Here is an 18,861-nt window from a genome sequence, read left to right on the forward strand (position 1 = left end):
TCCAGCATCCCAAAGGCTTCAGGCCCCGTGCAGAACTCAGCCACTCTTTGCAACTTCACCTATTAAGAGGCAAATAAATGACAACAGCGGTTTGGGCCTATTTCCCAAGTGATTTGCGCTGAAATTAATAAAAAAAGAAACGATTTAGTGGCAGAGCCCAAATATTGCATGGATTTAACCCATCCTGGCTGTGATGTTTCCCAAAGCTCCAGCAGGACAAAATCCCTGCTGCTGCAGAGCCCACCCAACAGACCAGCCTGTTAACTGCACGTGGCAGCACCAATGCCATTCCCAACAGATGCACAAGAGGCAATTTTCCATGTAAAATGATTACAATTTAGCAGGAAAATGCCTGTTCGGCTTCAGGCGTTCTGGCAGGCGGCGATGCAGATTTGTGGTGCCTCTAAGCATGAAGCAGGCACGGGCTGCAGCTCAGCGCCTGCTCCCCAGCTTTAATTTACACAGCTAATTAGCTGGATTTACTGGCTTCAGCATCCCTCACTCTCTGTTTGCTTAAGGAGAAATAGATGAGCCCTGCCTGTCGAGTCTAGCCCAACAGGCCAATAACTCCAGCAGTGCAGGGCACATCCAGTGGGAAGCATCTCAGATGCAGCAAGCCCTGGAACCTCAGCACCAAAAACATCCATTGCTTTCAGAGGAATTCAGGTGGCAGACACCGATTAAAATCACTATTTCTGTGCTTGGCTGGAGAAAACACCCTGCAAGGAACCACAGAGCTCAGCACAGGCTGCTGGGGGGTGGGAAGATGGAGAAGTTAAGGATTTACTTCTTCAACAAAGAGCAACCCTGAGATCCCCCTTCATTAGCGGCACTTTGTTTAATGACTGAGGTGAAGAGGTCACCCAGCCAGGGATGGACACGACATTCCAGCTGGCAACCTGGCCACTGGCAACCCCTTCAAACACAGCTCCTTTGGAAGTACTTGCTCATTTGTAGATGCCCAGCAAGGTTAGACTCTGCAAAAGCAAGGCAGGCTGTATTTCAAACTTTCTGATTTTAAAAGATTTAATTATTATTTTCCTTTTCGCAGTCACATCTCACTGCCCGGCCGCTGCAGCGACTGCTCAGGAGGTTTGGTGGCTGTATCTGGGTGGGGTTTAACGAAGATAATGAAACAGGATTATTCATTATTTCTTTTCTGTTAGACATACCAGCTATGGGAACACAGGATGGAGCAGTTCCTGGGGGTACATCCCAAACTGCCTTTTGCACGTGCAGCCGCTCCAGAGCACTTCCAGCACTCCCAACATCGGAAATTTCTGGATGTGAAACTCTGCCCTGCTCGTTTTCACTGGATTCCCTCTGAAATCAGCACAGGTTGAAACAGGTCACTGAACTTAATCACAAACAGACACTGAAACCCCGGAGAAAGCCAGGCAGAGATGGAAAAAACACTCCATCCGACAGTCACTGAAGGAGACGTTTACACAGGGGGGTTTGGGTTTGGCTCTGCTCTGGAGTCGAAGTAGCAACTATAAAAATGCTGCATTTTTACTCAGAAAATCTCATCTCCTGCTTAGTCACTACCCCAGCCAGGTCTGGATTCCATTAGCAGGAGCAACAATATTCAAGTTTAAGTGCAGAAATGTAACACATCATCAGTTTTATGGAGCCAGTTCTGGTTTCACTCCCAAGAAAAGCTCACCAGTTTACTTTTCTCTGCAGCAAGATCACTGTATTCCTCCCCATTTTGTACAGTGCTACATTTTAGAAAATAAAGATAATTTATCTCAGTATATTCACTTACATGTTCCATTTTCAGCCTCCACGTAAGCCAAGGCTTTAAAAACATCCTGCAGTAATCTAGCTTTTAGGCAAGGAAACCTCTCTTTTAGGTAAGGAAATCTTGCTTTTCAGGTGTGAATTACCACAATTAATTATCTGAATGAAAACACAAACACGGACATGCACACAGCAAATGTTCTTAAACCACATTAAGTGAACTAAAGGCAAGAGAAATTACAGAGCATTAAGAACAGTCCAAGCCAAACCGTATCCAGCTTTATTAAAGGTACATTTCATGAACAATCATGGTAATTTAGGCAGGACATGGGCTACAATCTGCAACATTTTACAACAACTGTCAAACTCCCCTCCCTTTGTGGACTACTGAAATGGAGAAGTTGCTAAAAACCGTAACAATCTTCAGCTCACACTTGTAAGAGGGCAAAGTTTAGAGTGAGGGTGGACACGTTCACCTCCGCGCGTTGTCTGACAACTCTGCACAAACCCACCCTGACTTGGAGAGGAAAAGAACATTTAAAAGCAGATTTCTGTATCTGAGGATCCACAGCAGAAAAGAGGAAGTGCAGCTCCTGTTTGAGCCAGTATATCCCAGACTGGACACCAGGAATCTGGATCATCTGAGAGTGGACTGAGTGTGGTACATCCCAAAATGCCAGTTCTGCTGTGGTTTGGAGTGACGGGCTCTGGGTAAACAAGGAGACACTGATGGCATTGGGATCTGGAGTAGGCAACAGCATCTCGGGAGCTTTGATGTCCACTTGGACAAAACTGACACGCAGCATGGGGGAATCCCTTCTTCCTCCCTGCAGGAAGGGCCCTTCTTCCAAAAACTGGGGGACTGGCAAAAGCTTTTCTTATTAAAATTTAGGTTTTGAGAAATAGACTAAATGACATTTGTCCCCATTGCCCCCCACCCCCCAGAACACAACAACGAAGCGGTCTGTGTGCTAACAACATAGCTTAAAAAAAAGTAAACCAAAATTCTGCATTGTTATAAAACTTGATAAAAAATAGTATTTCAAACTGTACAGTCACCAGAAGTACACAGTTATCAAAAATTCACACGTTTCACTTGGCTTCACCAGCACCTTCGGCTTTCTGTGCCTGAAAAGGGAAAGGGGAACAAGTCAACAAAGGAAAAAAATGGACACTCGTTTTTCCATAGAGCAAAACCCTGAGCAGAACAAATCCTCTCTGAGCTGCACAGCTCCGATTTTTAATAAAATTAAACTTAACATCTGTGGCCCCGTAAAACACAACTGAGAAGTTGCTTTGTGAACTTTACAGAAGAACAGTAACTTCCATGTGGCAACATCCTCTGGCAAACAGACAACTTTAACTCTTTACCAACACTTCATCTGCATCAAGTGTTGTAAGCAACACTCGTCCTTGCCACAAGCCAAGACCTGCCCCGGTCCGAGAGGGAAAGGAATCAATCCTGGTGCACAACAGGCTGCTGGGATACCTGGTCTGTTTTGGCATCTCCATTTTCTGCTGGGTTGTTTCCCTCCTTGCCAGCATCAGCTTTTCCCTTCTTCCCCTTGGGCACCTTCTCGCTCTTCTGTAAACGCAAGACAACATTTGCTGTCAGCTCCCAGCAGCCAGACACGAGCCACAAGCCCTGAGCCAGGGGTGCTGGCCCCCAAAGAGCACAGCACACCCATGTTTGTTTCTTAAGGGATTGACAGAAAGCATGAAGTCTTCCCTTCGGTATTTTTTTATGCAAATTCTGTAAAATCTGCAAGTTTTCAGTTCAGCTTTATGCAGTGACAATGCAGCTCCATTTCCTCACTGCACAGCTGTTAATCAAAGGTTTGTTGGTTGTTATTATTGCCAGGCAATGCCAAACCTCATCACACATTTGCCTTTCCAAACAGCCCTGACCCAACTCACCTTTGGAGCTGCTTTTTTAGGTTTAGGCTCTGGCTTTGGAGGAGCAGGTTTCTGCAAGGGAGAGAAAACCTGTGTTAGAGACTCGTGGAATGGTTTGGCTTGGGAGGACCTTAAAGCCTCTCCAGTGCCACCCCTGACAGGGCAGGGACATCTCCCACTGTCCCAGGGTGGCTCTAAGCCCCATCCAGCCTGGCCTTGGGCACTGCCAGGGGCAGCCACAGCTGCTCTGGGCACCTGTGCCAGGGCCTGCCCACCCTCACAGCCAGGAATTCCTTCCCAATATCCCAGTCCTCTGGCAGTGGGAAGCCATTTCCCCTTGTCCTGGCACTCCAGGCCCTTGTGACAAGTCCTGCTCCAGAGAAACAAACTGCCTTTTTTTTTTTTTTTTTTTTTTTTTTTAAACACTCAGGCCAAATAGCTTAGTCTTAGGAAAGCAAATAAAAACGCTTGAAACTGCAGCAGTTATTTGGTTTGTCCATTATTTTACCACTCCCACAGCACCACACAATGGGACAGGTCCTTAAGACAGGAACTTAATTTTCACCTCCAGCTCTGAGATGCATTTACACACCCAGTGGTTGTGTGTAAAACCAGCAAGTGTTGTGACATCCGTGCCCAGCAAGAGGATACTCACAGCAGATAACCTCGCTGATCTCCGCTGTGGCTGTTGGGAAAAGGAAAACGGTTCTATTGAAATGACACGGAATATGAACTCTCAAAATCTTACAAGCTTGCTCTCTTCCCAAAGAAGTGAACCCCCAGAAATTATGTTTCTAGTTCTTTAGTTTTCAGAAATTAAGGTGGCAGTTCTATTTTTCTGTGTTCTCAAGAAACATGAGGCTATGCTGCTGAAATTACTAATAGCCAATGACAGTTAATTTTTCACGGTTAAAAGTAGATTTCTCATGGTTAAAAAACAGTTAAGACTTTGAAAAGTCAGAAGCAGTCGAGACCAACCCTCCCCCCCACTCCCCAGTTATTCTGCCGACGTTAAACCTCATCTTCCAACGGAAACACTTGATGATCCAACTTTCTCAAAACACTGAACTTCTTACCTCATCCTTAACTTTGGCCTTATCGCCCTTGGTCTCTCCTTCAGCCTGGGGACATGGACACAGGTTGTAGGGACAAGTGATGGAGGGGACCCTCAATCACCAGCCGCTATTTTAACCCCCCCGCGCCCCAAATCTCAAGAGGAACATCCCCATCCCACCCCCGGCGGGCGCGGGCCCCTCCCCGCGGGGCCGGGGCGGGGGATGCCGGGGCACAACCCCGCACCGACGCAGCCCGGGCGGGGCGGGGGCCGCGGCCTCCCCGGGCCGCGTGCGGGGCCCCCTCAGGCCGGCCCCCCCCTCCCGCCCCCGCCGTTTTGGCGGCAAAGCTCCGCCGCCGCTTCCCGCCCTTTCCCGCCCCGCACCGGCGCTCCCCTCCCCCCCCCGCCCCTCACACCGACCTCCCGCCAAAACCAACCGGTTCGGACCGGCGGGGACGGCCGGCCCCTCCCGCGGCCCCCGCCGGTAACGGGCCCGCGCCGCCCCCACCCCCGGTGAGGCCTCGCTCCTCCGTTACCGCCCCGAACGCGGGGGGGGGGGAGCGCATAGTCCCGCCCCCCCTCCCACAGACGGCTCCGTGAGGGGGGGAAAAGGACACCGTGAGGGGGGAGAGGACGCCGGGAGTGGGGGGCGGCAGCTCCACGTACCTTTCTCTTCGGCATGGCTCCGTGTGTGTGCGTGCGTGGATGAGTGTGTGTGTGTGTATATGTGTGAAGGAGAGCGGAGCGCGCTGGGCGGCGTGAGGGGGCGGAGGGAGCGGGCGGAGGGAGGCGGGGGTGGGGGAGCCGGGCGCGCTGGGCGCGGGGGGCTGCGGGCGCGGTGCGGGGAGCGGTGCGCGGGGCTGCACCCGGCGGGCTGCGCTGGTGCCGACCCCACTAATTGGAATCGGGTGTTTATAAAGTTTTATATAGAGCCGGACGCGGCCCAACCGGTTCCAGCCGGATCCCCGCCGCCCCGCGCGCCCATTGGCCCGCGGGGGTCACGTGGGGTGGGGCCAAGGCGGGGAGGGAGGGAGGCGATTGGGGGGGGGGCGCGCGGAGGGGGCGGCGCGCGCGCCATTCCCCCCCCCCCCGCTCCGTGCGCGCGCGCGGGAAACCCGCGGGGGGCGAGGGGGGGGGCGAGGCAAAAATGGGGGAAAAAGGTAAAAAAAAATAAAATTGGGGATGATGCGAAAGGGATAAAAGGGGGACACCCCCCCCACACCCCCGCGCCGCCCCGCGCGCAGGTGAGCGGAGCTGTTCGTTCAGCACCTCCGGGGCCCCCCGCGCCGGGAGGGGCTCCCGGGGGAACCACCGAGAGCCCTTTTTCCTCTCAAAACACGGGAGATGCGGGGAGATGTATCCGAAGGAGGAGGCGGCAGTGCTGGAAGAAGAGAGAAAAATGTTTAAAAAAGCCATAAAATGACGTTAAATCAATTCACACAGGTGCCTGCCGCTTGTGCCAAGTGTCTCGGGAAGTTGGGCTCCTTCCAAGAGGGGACATTCCTCACACCTGGCACAGCCACAGCCCATCTGCTACGAATCCAACTAGAGATCTTCATTGCCACTTCACTGCGCCCCAAACTTTCCACTTTTTACTTGAACCTCATTCAGAAAAACACCCCAGGGAAACGACCTTTCCCCCCTTCCCTGCCCAGGTAAACTCAGGGTTTTTCAGACCTCAGCCACACGTTTTTCCCAGCCATGCTGATTTTTGCCATCTCCAACCCATATAAATTAAAGATGGAGGTTCAGTTCTCACTGACAGAAGCCTGTGGCTCTGTTCCCACAGATTCACTGGGAAGATGCACTCCTGAAACTCTCGAGTTTGCCTGGGTAACTCATCCCCACCCTCTAACAAAGGAAGCCTCACAGGGGAAATAACCGGAATTGAATTTACTGGAATAACTGATGCAGGTGAAAAGTACAAAGTCAGGTAACGGGAACCTTTTGCCACTGTTTGAACCCTCCTCCCCTACTCCAGTGATACCTTTTATAAAATGGATTAAAACTTTCCATACAAGCATTTTATAAACCAGATCCTTCACTTACCTCACCTGCAACAGGACCAGTACTTTGTGGAAAGCCACCACTGTGGCTTTTGTCACCTGTAGAGTCATAACACAATGGAAAACCTTTTTTTTTTAAAGGCAAAACCACATTTTTTGAGTAGAAGAGTCTCCCCATCAGCCTGGCAAAGCAGACTGGAGAGTTTCCATCTCATGGAGAGTACACTGTTTCCACAGTTTCCTGAAACATGGAGAAAATAAAACACAGCCAAAGAAGTTTAAAATCAACAGCTCTCGTCATCTCAGCACATTTTTATCCAAATCCTCTTTGCTACTTACACAGAGGTGGTACCTGCACACAGCTTCACCTGGGCAGGCTTTGGGGTATCAGCAAACTGCTCAGACTACACTGTAAAAACAACCTTCAAATCATTCCCAGGCTAACAGGAATCACATGAGGAGTCTGTCACAGATTAAATATTATTATATTAAACCTGGATTCCAGCTTCATCACACCTTAAAATAAGCAGCTCTACATACTTTAAAACATTCAGGTTATTTTTAAAATAACTTTGGTATGAATATACTTTATTCCCAGTTTGACTACACAGTTCTCCTCTTCACAATCACAGGCCAAGTGCTCAGTGTGCAGCACTTACAAGGCTTTTAAATCTGCATTTTGTGGTTTTCACCTGGAGGTAAGAAGAAACACTTCAAGCCCAGCAACAGCTGGTACTGCCACATCTGTGTGTGCATCAGGAACAAAAATCAAGACATTTTCAGTTCATTTCATCATGGGGACGGAAACCAGGAGGAATCAGAGACGGAAACAATCTTGGGAATCGGCTTGTCCATCTCCCTGCCAATGGAAAACTGAGAACAAGTAATACTCCACAGCTGCTCTGGCCACTCCCATCAATATCAGCCAAACAGCTCTTCTGAAACATTTTGGCTGGAGTCAGAGGCTGGTTTTGGCTACTGTATTCCTGAATTAAGCCCACCCTCATTCCCTGGAATTCCCTCTGAGGGTTTGGCATATGGTAGCCATCACCTGTGTTTAGCCAATTTCCTTCCCTTCCTGAGAAGGTTCATTCCCAACCAATCCTTTTATTTCTGCCTGCTCAGAGCCTTCCCCAAGGTCAGTGTGGTCCAACACCAGCACCTTCTGCACCTGGCTGTTCCCCACATACGCTGCTCAGGAGAGCTCTCAGAACCTGCTGAAACCTGGGAGCAGCTTTTTTCTGGGATCCCTTCCTTCAGCTCTCTGGAAACCAGGAGTGGATACATCCAGCAGAGTCAGGTGGGGAAAAGACAAGATGCTCTCACCAAGCAGGCAGTGGGGAATGTCCCTGACACCAGGAATAATCCCCTCCCTGCAGAAAGCAGGGCTCTCTTGATGGGCCAGCAGAGGACATCTCAATAAGAGATTCCCTACTGCAAAGCCATGGAAGGAATCCAGACTGATTTAACAGGACTGAACTGGTTTGGCTGGGCCAGTTCAGGAGGAATCAGAGGACTGGAGGAGGCTCACTGCAGTTAACTTCTTGTCACCGGAGCACCTGGTCTGTCAAGGACCCAGCAGCAGAGACCCAGCAGGGTGCAGGTATCTGTCTCCAGGGCAGGGAGGTGACACAGGAGGGCACCACCTTCCTCAGCAGCATCACAGACCAGGAGAGTTCACAGCAGCCATCCCTGCCCCGGGCAGGGCCAGCGGGACGGGAGCTCCTGGAGCAGCCCTGGGTGCCCACGGCAGGACCCCGCTGAGCCAGTCCCTCTGAACACTGTGTTCCCCAGGGCCCAGCACCTGTGTCATGCAGACACCGGACACAATCTCTCAAAGAAGTCTGCTCTCTTGTGCTCCAGGGCCTGCAGGAAGCCCTGGATCCTCTCCTCCCTCAGGGCCGTGCATTTCTGCAGCAGCGTGCGCCGGCGCCGCGAGTCTCCGTGGGACGTGCACCCCTCCTGCTGCAGCTTCTTGGTCACGTAGGCCTGGTCCCTCTCCAGCTGCTGCTGCCTCCTCTCCTCCAGGTAGGAGTCTCTGGCCTTCTGGAGTGAAAAGCGGCGAGGGTTAGCACCTTACCAGGGCTCTCAGCTCACCTATGGCACAGCCTCTGCCTGGCCTTCGATCCGCAGGTTCACTCAAGGCTGGCTCTGGGTCTGCCTCTTCCACCTTGAGGCAGCCTGCTTGGCTGGCTACAAAAAACACAGGGGTATCCTTCTGGGCCGTCCCTCCAAGACACCACTCTGCTCGGAGCATTAACTCCTAGTTAGAACAGATAAAAGCCAGGACAGATTGTGGGAAAACCCTCAGATATTGGAATCAGAGAGGAACAGCTACAGGAGAACTTTGAACCCCAGACATGCACCCTCTTATCCTCACCAGTGTTATCACAGCATTTTTGATCCTATTCCCCTGGTTGCTGAAAGGTTTTAGGGGATTGCAAACCACGACTTACAGGGCAAGTCTTTGAGATGATCCAGTATTGAGTTAATCAGCTTTGAAACAAAAGCAGGAATAAGCTCAGCGTTCCCAAATTTCTGTGATCTAAGAGTGTACTGGCTTGAGACACAGCAGGAGAAAGGCAAAGGCAGGAGCCATTCTTGTCTACCCTTCAAGTATTTGAAATATATTGTTGTAGAACATCACTTTTAGATTTCTCCTTATTGCACGTGTCCTGGCCTGCAGCTTCCAACAGCAAAAACACATCAGCAGGCAGGAATATTAAGGTTCTATTTTTAAAAACTGTAAAACTGGTCACTGTGACATAAACTGACACAAACACACACGCTTGGGAAGTGCTGGTCTTTCAAACAAGCAAGAATAATAATTACCCTAATGAGAGCCTGACTCACTCATCCCCACACTTTTCCCGAGCCCAAGGCAGCTATGGCTCTGGAAATTAGCTTTTGTTGTGCTGGCAACGTGAGCAGAAATATCCCCAGCCCCAGCAAACCCACTGAATGGATGCACACCAGGGCTGCCTTGAACTGCAAGGATCCGCTGACCAGAAGACTTCCACCCTCAAAGTGGAATTCTCTTCCTTGCCCAGAAAGACTCAGCTCACCACTGCAGGGGCAGGCTGGCCAGCCAACACCTGCATTCCTTCCTGAGATCTACCAGGTACCAAAAGCAGGGTCTAGCTGATCCTTTGTGAGGGTTGCTGGAAAAAAAGGGCAGCCTCAGACACTGCAAAGTGGCTCTTACAGGGAGAAAACTGACCAACAAATGTGGACAATGAGAAACCTTGATAATAGCATGGCACGAACACATCCAGCCACCAACCAGAACTAAGGAAAGATGAGAATAGCTGGGAACAGAAGCTGCATTTGTTGCCTGTCAGAAACCAGCACCAGGAGCAAAGTCAGAACAGTGACCTTACTGTTCCAGACAGAAGCCAAGCTCGTGGCAATGACAAACACTACTGCCTTTTTTGCTTCCCTCTTCATGCAGAAGGTGAACTGCCATTAGTTGTACTAATACAATGAATTGCTGGTAGGAAAAGGGCAGACTTGGGCCAGAAATAGGAACAAAAGAGGTTAAGGACGTGGAGAGTTTGGATGCTGCCAGACTGGCTGCACTTGATTAAATTCAGCCATAACCACAACTGGCTATAATCTCTTTGACAACTCTCAGAGGTGAGCAAGGTCCCTGAAGGTAGAAAAGGGCAATGTAATGCCTGTCTTGAAAAAGAGGACCCAAATAATTAAGGAGCAGACACATTCAGCAGCGAGATATGGTGGAGATTAAAAGCTGCCACACTGAGGCTCTTCTGCCAGTCACTGCTGTCTCTGTGCCACCAGCTGCTGCCCCCCACATTTCTCCATCAGGAGTTCCAGCTCCCACACTTGTTTGGCTTAAAAACAGCCAAACTACTATCTCACTATTGAACTGGCCAGCTGTGTCAGAACCAGGTCAGGGAGGTTCACAGCAACAGATCTAAAAGGAGAGCAACAATGTCAGGGAGCAACAGGAACAATCCCTTCAGCAGGTACACCTGGACCCACCAGAAAGAGGACACTTGTCCACAGACTCACAGCTCAGGCAGCCTCATTTCAGCTCCCAGAAAGGAAACTCTAAACCCACTTGTTACAACCCTGAAAACAACAGTGGAGTGAGAGGAAGAGCGTGTGAGTACTCCCTGCTTGTTCCAGTGTGAAGGCAGCACGTGCTTACAGCCCTGATGAAGTGTCTGAGCTGAACTGGCAGATTTCACCCTGGGGCAGACCAGGAGAGTTCACTTGGTGCGTGAGGTCTGGGACAGCTGCTCCAGCTGCTGCAATGAGCAATGAGTAACAGAGACAGTGCTGACTTGGGATATTTTGCTGATAGAGGAGTCTGGCCACACACCAAGATTGTAACAAGCCACAGGGGTACAGGAGAAGCAACACACGAGCTGCTACTGAAACAAGATCTGCACCAACAATCGGTGCTCCCAGTCTGCAGCCTCTCACCTGATCTCCAGCTGCTGTGCAGGCAACACATGGGCTTGGGCTTTCCAGTGCCCCGAGGCTCCCTTACCTGTAAAGCACTGTAGTTCATCTGGAACTGAAGGATAGCTTCACACAAGTTCCAAAAGGAATATTCTGGCCATAAGACTGACTGGAACACCAGGCATGAATGGGATGTCTGCAGAAAGCAAGATCACCAACAATTTAATCACTGAGCAAGAGAAAAAGTCATTAGGATGTAACCCTGTTGGGCAAACTATGCCACTTTCCCCACAAAGGTTTTACCTAGGCTGTGTTATCAGATTCTGCTATCAGAAAGTGAGGCAAAAACCACCTAGGAGAGCCTGAAACTGCATAGTGTAGAGTCCTTCTAATCCATTTTTAATGCTGGGACACCAGTCATCCACTCCTGTAAAGGATGGCATCAGCAGAATTCTTTCTAATACTGTGTTGGTCTTCAGAGAGGTATTTTTAATAGCTTAAGCATCACAGACTTATAAAAAACTAAAATAGCAACACTGGAGTACCAAAGGCTAAGGGAATAACAGTTGAACTGAGGATCAGGACGTGACATTTAAGCCATTCTTCAAATGACATCTCATGATATTCCTTACTGCCCACTCATGAAATTTAAACTGCTTAATGAAGCCAAGAGTTGTGGTGCCCTGAAGATATCCTTGAGCTGGATGATGAAAGATTTCAACTCAAAACTTATTTTTGCCACCACGTTCCTCACAGTTTCAGGTAAATACATTCCTCTGATGACTGCTAAAGCAATCCAACACTTAACAGGACTCCTCTACCACTGAGAGGAGCAGGCAAAGTGTTATCTCATAGCATCAGCACCCACCCAGCGTACAGGTGTGCCCAAAAAAAGAGGGAGGAGAGGGGATGCCTTGGTAGGCAAGCACAGCTCAGGCCAGACAACTTCTGAGAACTCGCCAATTAAATAATTTGGAACGGGAACATTTGATGTGGTTGCCTAAAGGCAATTGGGTTTTGGCTCCAAAGTGTACATGTAAAATAACATGTGAGCTTCAGCTGAAGCAGCTCCACTCAAATGTTCTCTACAAAGAAGTAATTATCCAAAGGTGAGGAGAGGAGCAAAAGGATGAGAATTCATGATTTTAGGCAAACACAGATCTGCAAGAAACAGACTGCCGAGAGGTGCCCCAGCACTCAGTCCATCCTGGGAGTTACCTAACCCCAGCAGAAGGAGTTCCAGAGCCCTCACATCCGCCTGCGCCTGGAGTCAGCGAAACACCAGCACCCTCTGAGGCAAAGATGGAATATCCCAAGGAGAAAACAGAGACTTTTACCTGCCAGAGCAAGAAGTCACTGAGGCGAACCTCTCCAGAGGTTCTTATCAGCAGGTCTGGGTCGGGGGAGTTGCTGGTGTACAGACATTTATCCAGCAGCGATTCAGACACGTCACTAAGAGACAGACACAGTTTATTAGACCCCTTTCTTGACCTGCTGGATGTGCCACAAACCAGAATTAAGGGATTTTATGCAAACTAAGGGCTGCAAATCAAAACTGGGTGGTGGAGCTGAACCACAGTCTCGTCAACTTGCTTCTGACAGACACCGCCTGTCTGCTCCACAGGCTATTCCAAATGCTATTTCAGCCCCCAGAGCATCCCACTCCATGCTCTTTGAAACATAACACAGTGGTGGAAGCAGACTGTGAAGGCTTCCATCTGGAGCAGGGAGCAGAGTGTAACTATTCCTTCTCCTTCAGGGTGGAGGAACAGTGGAGCATTCACGATTCATCTGTTGTTTGACCTCATAGCTAAGACTGTCAGCCAAGCAGCCAATTGTTGTGGCATGAAATCTGCCTTCACATTTAAACTAACTTAAGACACAGACCTAATTTCTCTTCTGTCTTGGTTGTGTATCTATCACCATGGTAACTGAAATAATAAAAGCCAAACATTGCATTGTAACTTTAAGTCATTTGTTCCAGTCACACTGGTTTAATGAGATCTATTTAAAAGCCACTTGGCTTCTGAGAGGTTTCTCATGCAGTGTGAGTGGTCAGGCAGGCAGGATTCATCCAAAAGCCCCACGCAGAAAGCCAAGGGTTACCTGGGCTCCAGCAGTCCTTGCTCCACCCCCCAGGCCATCTCCCTGACAGCATTGCTGATCTCATGTCTCGATGTGTATGCAAAGCAGACGTTCAGAAAGCACCTGCAGAGAGGAAAAGATGTGAAAGGCTCATCCTGGGAAGGTCCAGCAGATGACAGTGATGTGTACTTGTAGGACCAAGAAAAAAAAAAGAGGTGCAGCATGCCTGACAAGTCCCAGCCCTCAGGGAGAGGAGGAAGACGTGACGTATCAGCTCTTTAAACTGAGTGTCACTTACTTGTTGTAGTTCCTGGTTGCCAGCACAGCTTGGGCAATCAGCTCCTGGATGTCCACGGGCAGGAGGGGCAGATCCCCCAGGACACGGATGCACACCCCGTGCTTCTTCAGGTTCTCCCTGCACCCAACCAGAGTGGGGAGCACAGAAAACACACCAGTCACACTGCACAAGTGCCAACACCCACCCACAGCTTCAGCAAAACTGGGAGAGAGGCAAACCCACCAAATAGCGCCAAACTGGCTGAGATTTGATCATGCCAAACCGGCTGAGATTTGATCATGCCAAACCATTCCATAAAGGCACAGTGATCATTCCCCACCCCAGTTCCTGAGGTACACACATAACCAGGAAAGGATCACAGATTAGGCATCCCTACCTATGGAAGCTTAGAACACAACCACAGGCTTTGGGCACCTCTAACTAAACAAAAATTAAGACAAAGCTTTGATATTTATGAAAACGTCTGGCACTCTGTGTTTATCTGGAAGCTGTCCTCGTCCCCGTGGTTTGGATGGCACAGCTGTCACACACCTGATGTGCAGGGGGAGTGTGCATGCACAGAGCTCTACGCCCCACCCAGGCAGGCACGGCCCCTCCAGCCTCTGCCTGGAGGTGGGGAAGGCTCTCCTCACTTAACCCATCCTCTCACTGTAACATCCCTGCAATTCCTCGTGTCCTGCTCCAGTTCCACCCCGTGGGAGACAAGGGGGGCCCTTACTGCTCCTCCAGGAGGCGGCTGAACTTCTGCCTGGCCAGGTCCATGAGCCCATCCACCTCCTCCTTGGAGCGTTTGAAGTTCTCAATGCTGAAGGCATAAACTGTCACCTCCCGAATGCCCAGGTTCAGGCACCACCGCAGTGTCTGCAAGAAGACAAAATGCAACAATCACACACAACTTCTCCATCTAAAACCTTCCTGTGGCTTCCCACGAGGCCAGGACTGGAGCAAAAGAAATGGCTCTCAAAAATATGAAACCCCTAGATGTGAATTTCAGATTCATTTTAAAGAACAGGAGGGAAATAGCACTACGTGAGGATGAGAATCCATCACAGGGGACTCATGCAGCCAGGAAAAGCACCACTGGTTTATAAATTATATAACACTGTACCTTTCAAAACCTTTTCAAAGGAAGTCAACCTGTTTCACAGAAATAAAAGCCTTGAGATCTGTAAGGTAGATATTTTAACTGAGCGCCAAACAGAAGAAAAAACAGCTGAAATAGAAGGACTCTGCAAAATAACACAGAGAGGGAGGAGCTGAAGTTGTGAACCCTGATGATGAACACCAGCCCCAAGCACAGGCCTGGCTCCAGTGAAGAGAAGAACACAGCACACCAGCCCAGCAGCAAACCCAGCTCAAACTGCCACCACACAAAGGCAGAAAACATCCGCCCCACCTGTGCCAGCTTATCAAAGCCTTGGGAATGTCCCTGCTGTCTCTCCACGTGGCACTTCTGGGCGTAGCGGCGATTGCCATCCATGATGAAGGCAACGTGCCTGGGCATTGGACCTGCCTGGAGAACAGGGGGAACACAGGAGAGCAGCAGGTGAGCAGCCTGCCCACCACAGAGAGCCCAGCCCCCTGTCCTCCGTGCTCCCACGAGGGCTGGGCTACCTCCCAGCAGGAAACCTGCAGCTGGAACGAGCAAAGTGCTCATTTCCTCTCTGTCAGCCCCACTTTAGGGTCTCCAAAGAAACAGCTCAGTGCTGGCAACTGCCTGAACTGAAAAGCAGCTTTGCCCTCCCCATTTCTCTCATGACAGAGCTGAGTGCTCAGGAGCCCAGTGCTGCCACAGCTGCAGCCACGGAGGAGGGCACACAGGGGTTTATGCTGCATTTCTTATTTCAAAGACAGAAATTTCATAGATGTAATTTTCACAGACACAATCAATTTCAGAGAAAACAAAAAAGGTCATAAGGCTTCCCCCCACAAAGAGGGCTGCCCCTTTCCTGACCTCACTGGGCCTCACAAGGGCAGCACCGTCAGTCTCAAGCCTGAGCAAGGAGAGAATTTTCCTGGAACTGGTGAGTTTTTGTTCCAATGCTCAGTTCCATTCCTTAAAACTCCCAACGTGAGGATCTCTCTTCCCTCCCTCCTTCCCATGCCCTGCCTTCATCAGCAAGGGCACAAACCCTTATTGGCAAGCACTGCTGCAGCCTTGATCATTTGCAAGGCTAAGCCTAAGTAATCTCCCACCCTGGGAAGCAGCTCAGGAACACACATCCAGTGCCATCCCCTTGCCAACAACACTCCCTTTCCAGAGCACTGCAGCCACAGAGACAGTTCCACCCTGCAGAACCTGCCAGCTCTTCACCACAGAATCCACCCAAATCCACCCCTTACCTTAATGATGTTGGCACAGAACCTCTCTATGATGGTCAGCTCGCCCTCTCTGATCCACGACATCTTTTAACTGAGAGCTCCTTTCCTTCTTCAGAGAGAAGATGAAAATGAAAAGGTTAAAGGTGATTGTTTGACCCCAAAGCGAACAAACCACCTGGGAAAAATCAGCTCTGACTTGCTGCTCTGGAGCCCTTTACATTGTTTGTGCAAGTCCTTTGCTAAGCAGGCAGTGAGGAAGCTCAGAAACGGGCTCTGGAATTTTCCAGCTGTGTCATCAGAGTGAGTTCTGCAGTGGCTGGTGCAAGGAAAACCATCCCTGAGCCCTCCGGCCTGCAGGACTGGTTCGTACAGAGCCCCCAGCACTGTGTTTGGGTGCCACCAGCACGAAGAGCCCAGACCAACCACCCGGATTCCATCGCACCATCCAGGGGCAGCAGCAGATCGAGTTACACAGACGAGTTCGTTCTCCGTGTGGGCTTTCTCTGCCTCCCCCCTCAGGGGGGATCCCTACCCACAGCCGCAGCCACAAAACATTAAGGCACGTAACTGCTGAACCTCGGGCTGCTCCCGAAGCCCTTAATGCACCCCTTACGGCTCGGCCTGAGCACACCCAACGCCACCGCTGGCCGCTAATGGCCACCTAATGGCAATCAGCCCTTTACAGGCGGTTTGACACAGTCATCCCAAAGAAGGACCTTCACAGGGGCTGCAGGCCCGGGCACAGCAGGACGGCCGTGCCGCGCTCCCCGGGCCGGGAGGCTCCAGCCCCCGGGACCCCGGGCCGGCCGCGGCAGCGAGCGGAGAGCGGCCCGCACAGCCGGACCCTGCGGGGGACTCCGCTCCCGGCAGCCGCACCGCCCTCCCAGCCGGGAAGCACGCGGTGGGGACGGGGCGTCCCTTAGGCCTCCGCCGGCTCCGTGAGGGGAGGGACGCGGCCGCCGGCCGCAAAGAGGCGGCGGAAGGAGACACACCCCGCCCGCAACGGCCCCACCGTGCCCGATGAGCTCCGGCTCTGCCCCCGGTCCCCCCCGGTCCCCCCCGGTCCCCCCCGGTCCCCCCCGGTCCCGGTGCCGGCCCCGGTACCTGCCCCGGCGGCGCCGCCTCAGCCTCCGCCGGAGGGTGACGTGCCCTTCCGCCTACGTCACACGGCGGCGTCCGCGGGGGGCGCGCGGCGCAGGGGGCGGGGCCGCGCCTGCGGCCGGGGGGGCTCTGAGGGGAGGAGGGATGGCGGGAGAGACTGTGAGGGGAGATGGAGCGGTGTGAGGGGAGATGGTGAGGGGACACTGAGGGGAAGGGGAGATGGAGCGGTGTGAGGGGAGATGGTGAGGGGACACTGAGGGGAAGGGGAGATGGAGCGGTGTGAGGGGAGATGGTGAGGGGACACTGTGAGGGGAAGGGGAGATGGAGCGGTGTGAGGGGAGATGGTGAGGGGACACTGTGAGGGGAAGGGGAGATGGAGCGGTGTGAGGGGAGATGGTGAGGGGACACTGAGGGGAAGGGGGGATAGAGCGGTGTGAGGGGAGATGGTGAGGGGACACTGTGGGGAAGGGGAGATGGAGCGGTGTGAGGGGAGATGGCGGGAGAGACTGTGAGGGGAAGGTGAGATGGTGAGGGACAGGACACGGACTGGTTTCTAAGGGACAGAGGGCAGGGATAGATTGGCAGGAGATTCTCCCTTTGTGAGGGTCGTGAGGCCCTGGCACAGGGTGCCCAGAGCAGCTGTGGGTGCCCCTAGGTCTCTGGCAGTGCCCAAGGCCGGGCTGCACAGGGCTTGGAGCAGCCTGGGGCAGTGGGAGGTGTTCCTGTTAATGACAGGAGTGGGGTTATTGGATGGGCTTTAATGTCCCTTCCACCCAAAGCAGTCTGTGTTTCTGTGACAGGGCTGGGGCACTTTTGGGGGGCTGCACGTTCCCAGCACAATCCCCCTGCCCTGGTACCCCCCCCTCAGGAGAAAAACAAAAATAACTACACACAGAACATCACCGGCAGCCATTGCCCATGGTCTTTATTAATTTTTTTTTCCAGAAAAAAAATCCCACATTTTACATAGCTGGTACAAGAACAAAAATAAAATGAACAGAAGGAGGAAAACCTGCAGCAGCAGGAACTGAGGATCTCGCTGCAGGGACTCCAGCAGGAAATGTCTTTGGGAAGTGTGAGTAACTCACTCAGGGGTCACCTGAGCCCCACATACACACACAGAGCCACCCCAGTAATCCCCTCCCTCCCACCCACTCCATAAAACTTCCCGGGTTTGACACGAACACTTTGGTTGCTAGCAGTAAACATGGGTTACATTCTTCCGTCTCCTCCTGGACATTTTTGGGACTCAAGGCTTTCGCCCCAGGGCAGACACCCCCTCGTGAGGGACATCTTTGTTTTATTTCTCATACATTCAAACACTCCCGTGTCACAGCAGGACCCTGAGCATGCCCCATCCTCCCTGACCGTCCCCTCATGCATAGTGCCCGTGGGCAGGGTGGGCCGTCATGCAGCAATTTAGTTAATTATTGTCAACGTAAGGGAAGAACCACAATGGCCAACACAAGGAGATGCGAACCAATCCCATCTCCTCCACTGTGGCTTCCCAGCACAGATAAAAATCCCTGTTTTTCTTAGATTCCAGCACCCCGGGGGAAACCTGAGTGATTCCCTATTTGCTTCAGCCCAGGACAGGGATGGTTACAGAGCTCCCACCTGGCAGCTCTGCGTGGGAGAGCAGACCCATCTCCCTGCTCCATAACCTTTTAGATGCTTTGAATATTTCTTTTTCTTTTTTTTTCCTTTTTTTTTTTTTTTTGTTTTTCCTCTTATTTTTGTAAACAATAATCGATGAGAATACTGAGAGAAAGCAGAAAGATTTACAGAGGTATTTACACACACTAGACATCTGGCAGAGAAATCACCAAACCATTGAAGTGGGAGCAGGGGGGGAAGGTCCTACACGATTCTGGAGGACAGAAAGGGATGAGGGGGGGCAGAGACAGGGATTGAGGGGGCAGAGA

At 51.5% G+C, this 18,861-nt stretch overlaps 2 protein-coding genes across 2 annotated transcripts; both read right to left on the minus strand.

Moving 5' to 3' along the window:
- Positions 1–1,995: 1,995 nt before the first annotated feature.
- Positions 1,996–5,470, minus strand: HMGN2 (high mobility group nucleosomal binding domain 2). Its single transcript, XM_066204737.1, has 6 exons — positions 5,360–5,470; positions 4,716–4,760; positions 4,295–4,324; positions 3,661–3,711; positions 3,233–3,328; positions 1,996–2,871 (listed from the first exon to the last, which is right to left on the minus strand). The coding sequence occupies exons 1-6, from the start codon at positions 5,372–5,374 to the stop codon at positions 2,836–2,838; spliced, it is 273 nt and encodes a 90-aa protein (XP_066060834.1). The 5' UTR covers positions 5,375–5,470; the 3' UTR covers positions 1,996–2,835.
- A 270-nt stretch (positions 5,471–5,740) lies between these two features.
- On the minus strand, positions 5,741–16,987 carry DHDDS (dehydrodolichyl diphosphate synthase subunit). Its single transcript, XM_066204734.1, has 10 exons — positions 16,940–16,987; positions 15,857–15,944; positions 14,910–15,026; positions 14,232–14,374; positions 13,514–13,630; positions 13,237–13,338; positions 12,468–12,582; positions 11,219–11,326; positions 6,743–8,745; positions 5,741–6,074 (listed from the first exon to the last, which is right to left on the minus strand). The coding sequence occupies exons 2-9, from the start codon at positions 15,917–15,919 to the stop codon at positions 8,509–8,511; spliced, it is 1,002 nt and encodes a 333-aa protein (XP_066060831.1). The 5' UTR covers positions 15,920–15,944; positions 16,940–16,987; the 3' UTR covers positions 5,741–6,074; positions 6,743–8,508.
- Positions 16,988–18,861: the final 1,874 nt, after the last annotated feature.

This window comes from Chamaea fasciata, unplaced genomic scaffold, assembly GCF_029207755.1.
Source record: "Chamaea fasciata isolate MVZ Bird 193981 ecotype frontalis unplaced genomic scaffold, bChaFas1.0.hap1 SCAF_26, whole genome shotgun sequence".
NCBI lineage: Eukaryota > Metazoa > Chordata > Aves > Passeriformes > Sylviidae > Chamaea > Chamaea fasciata.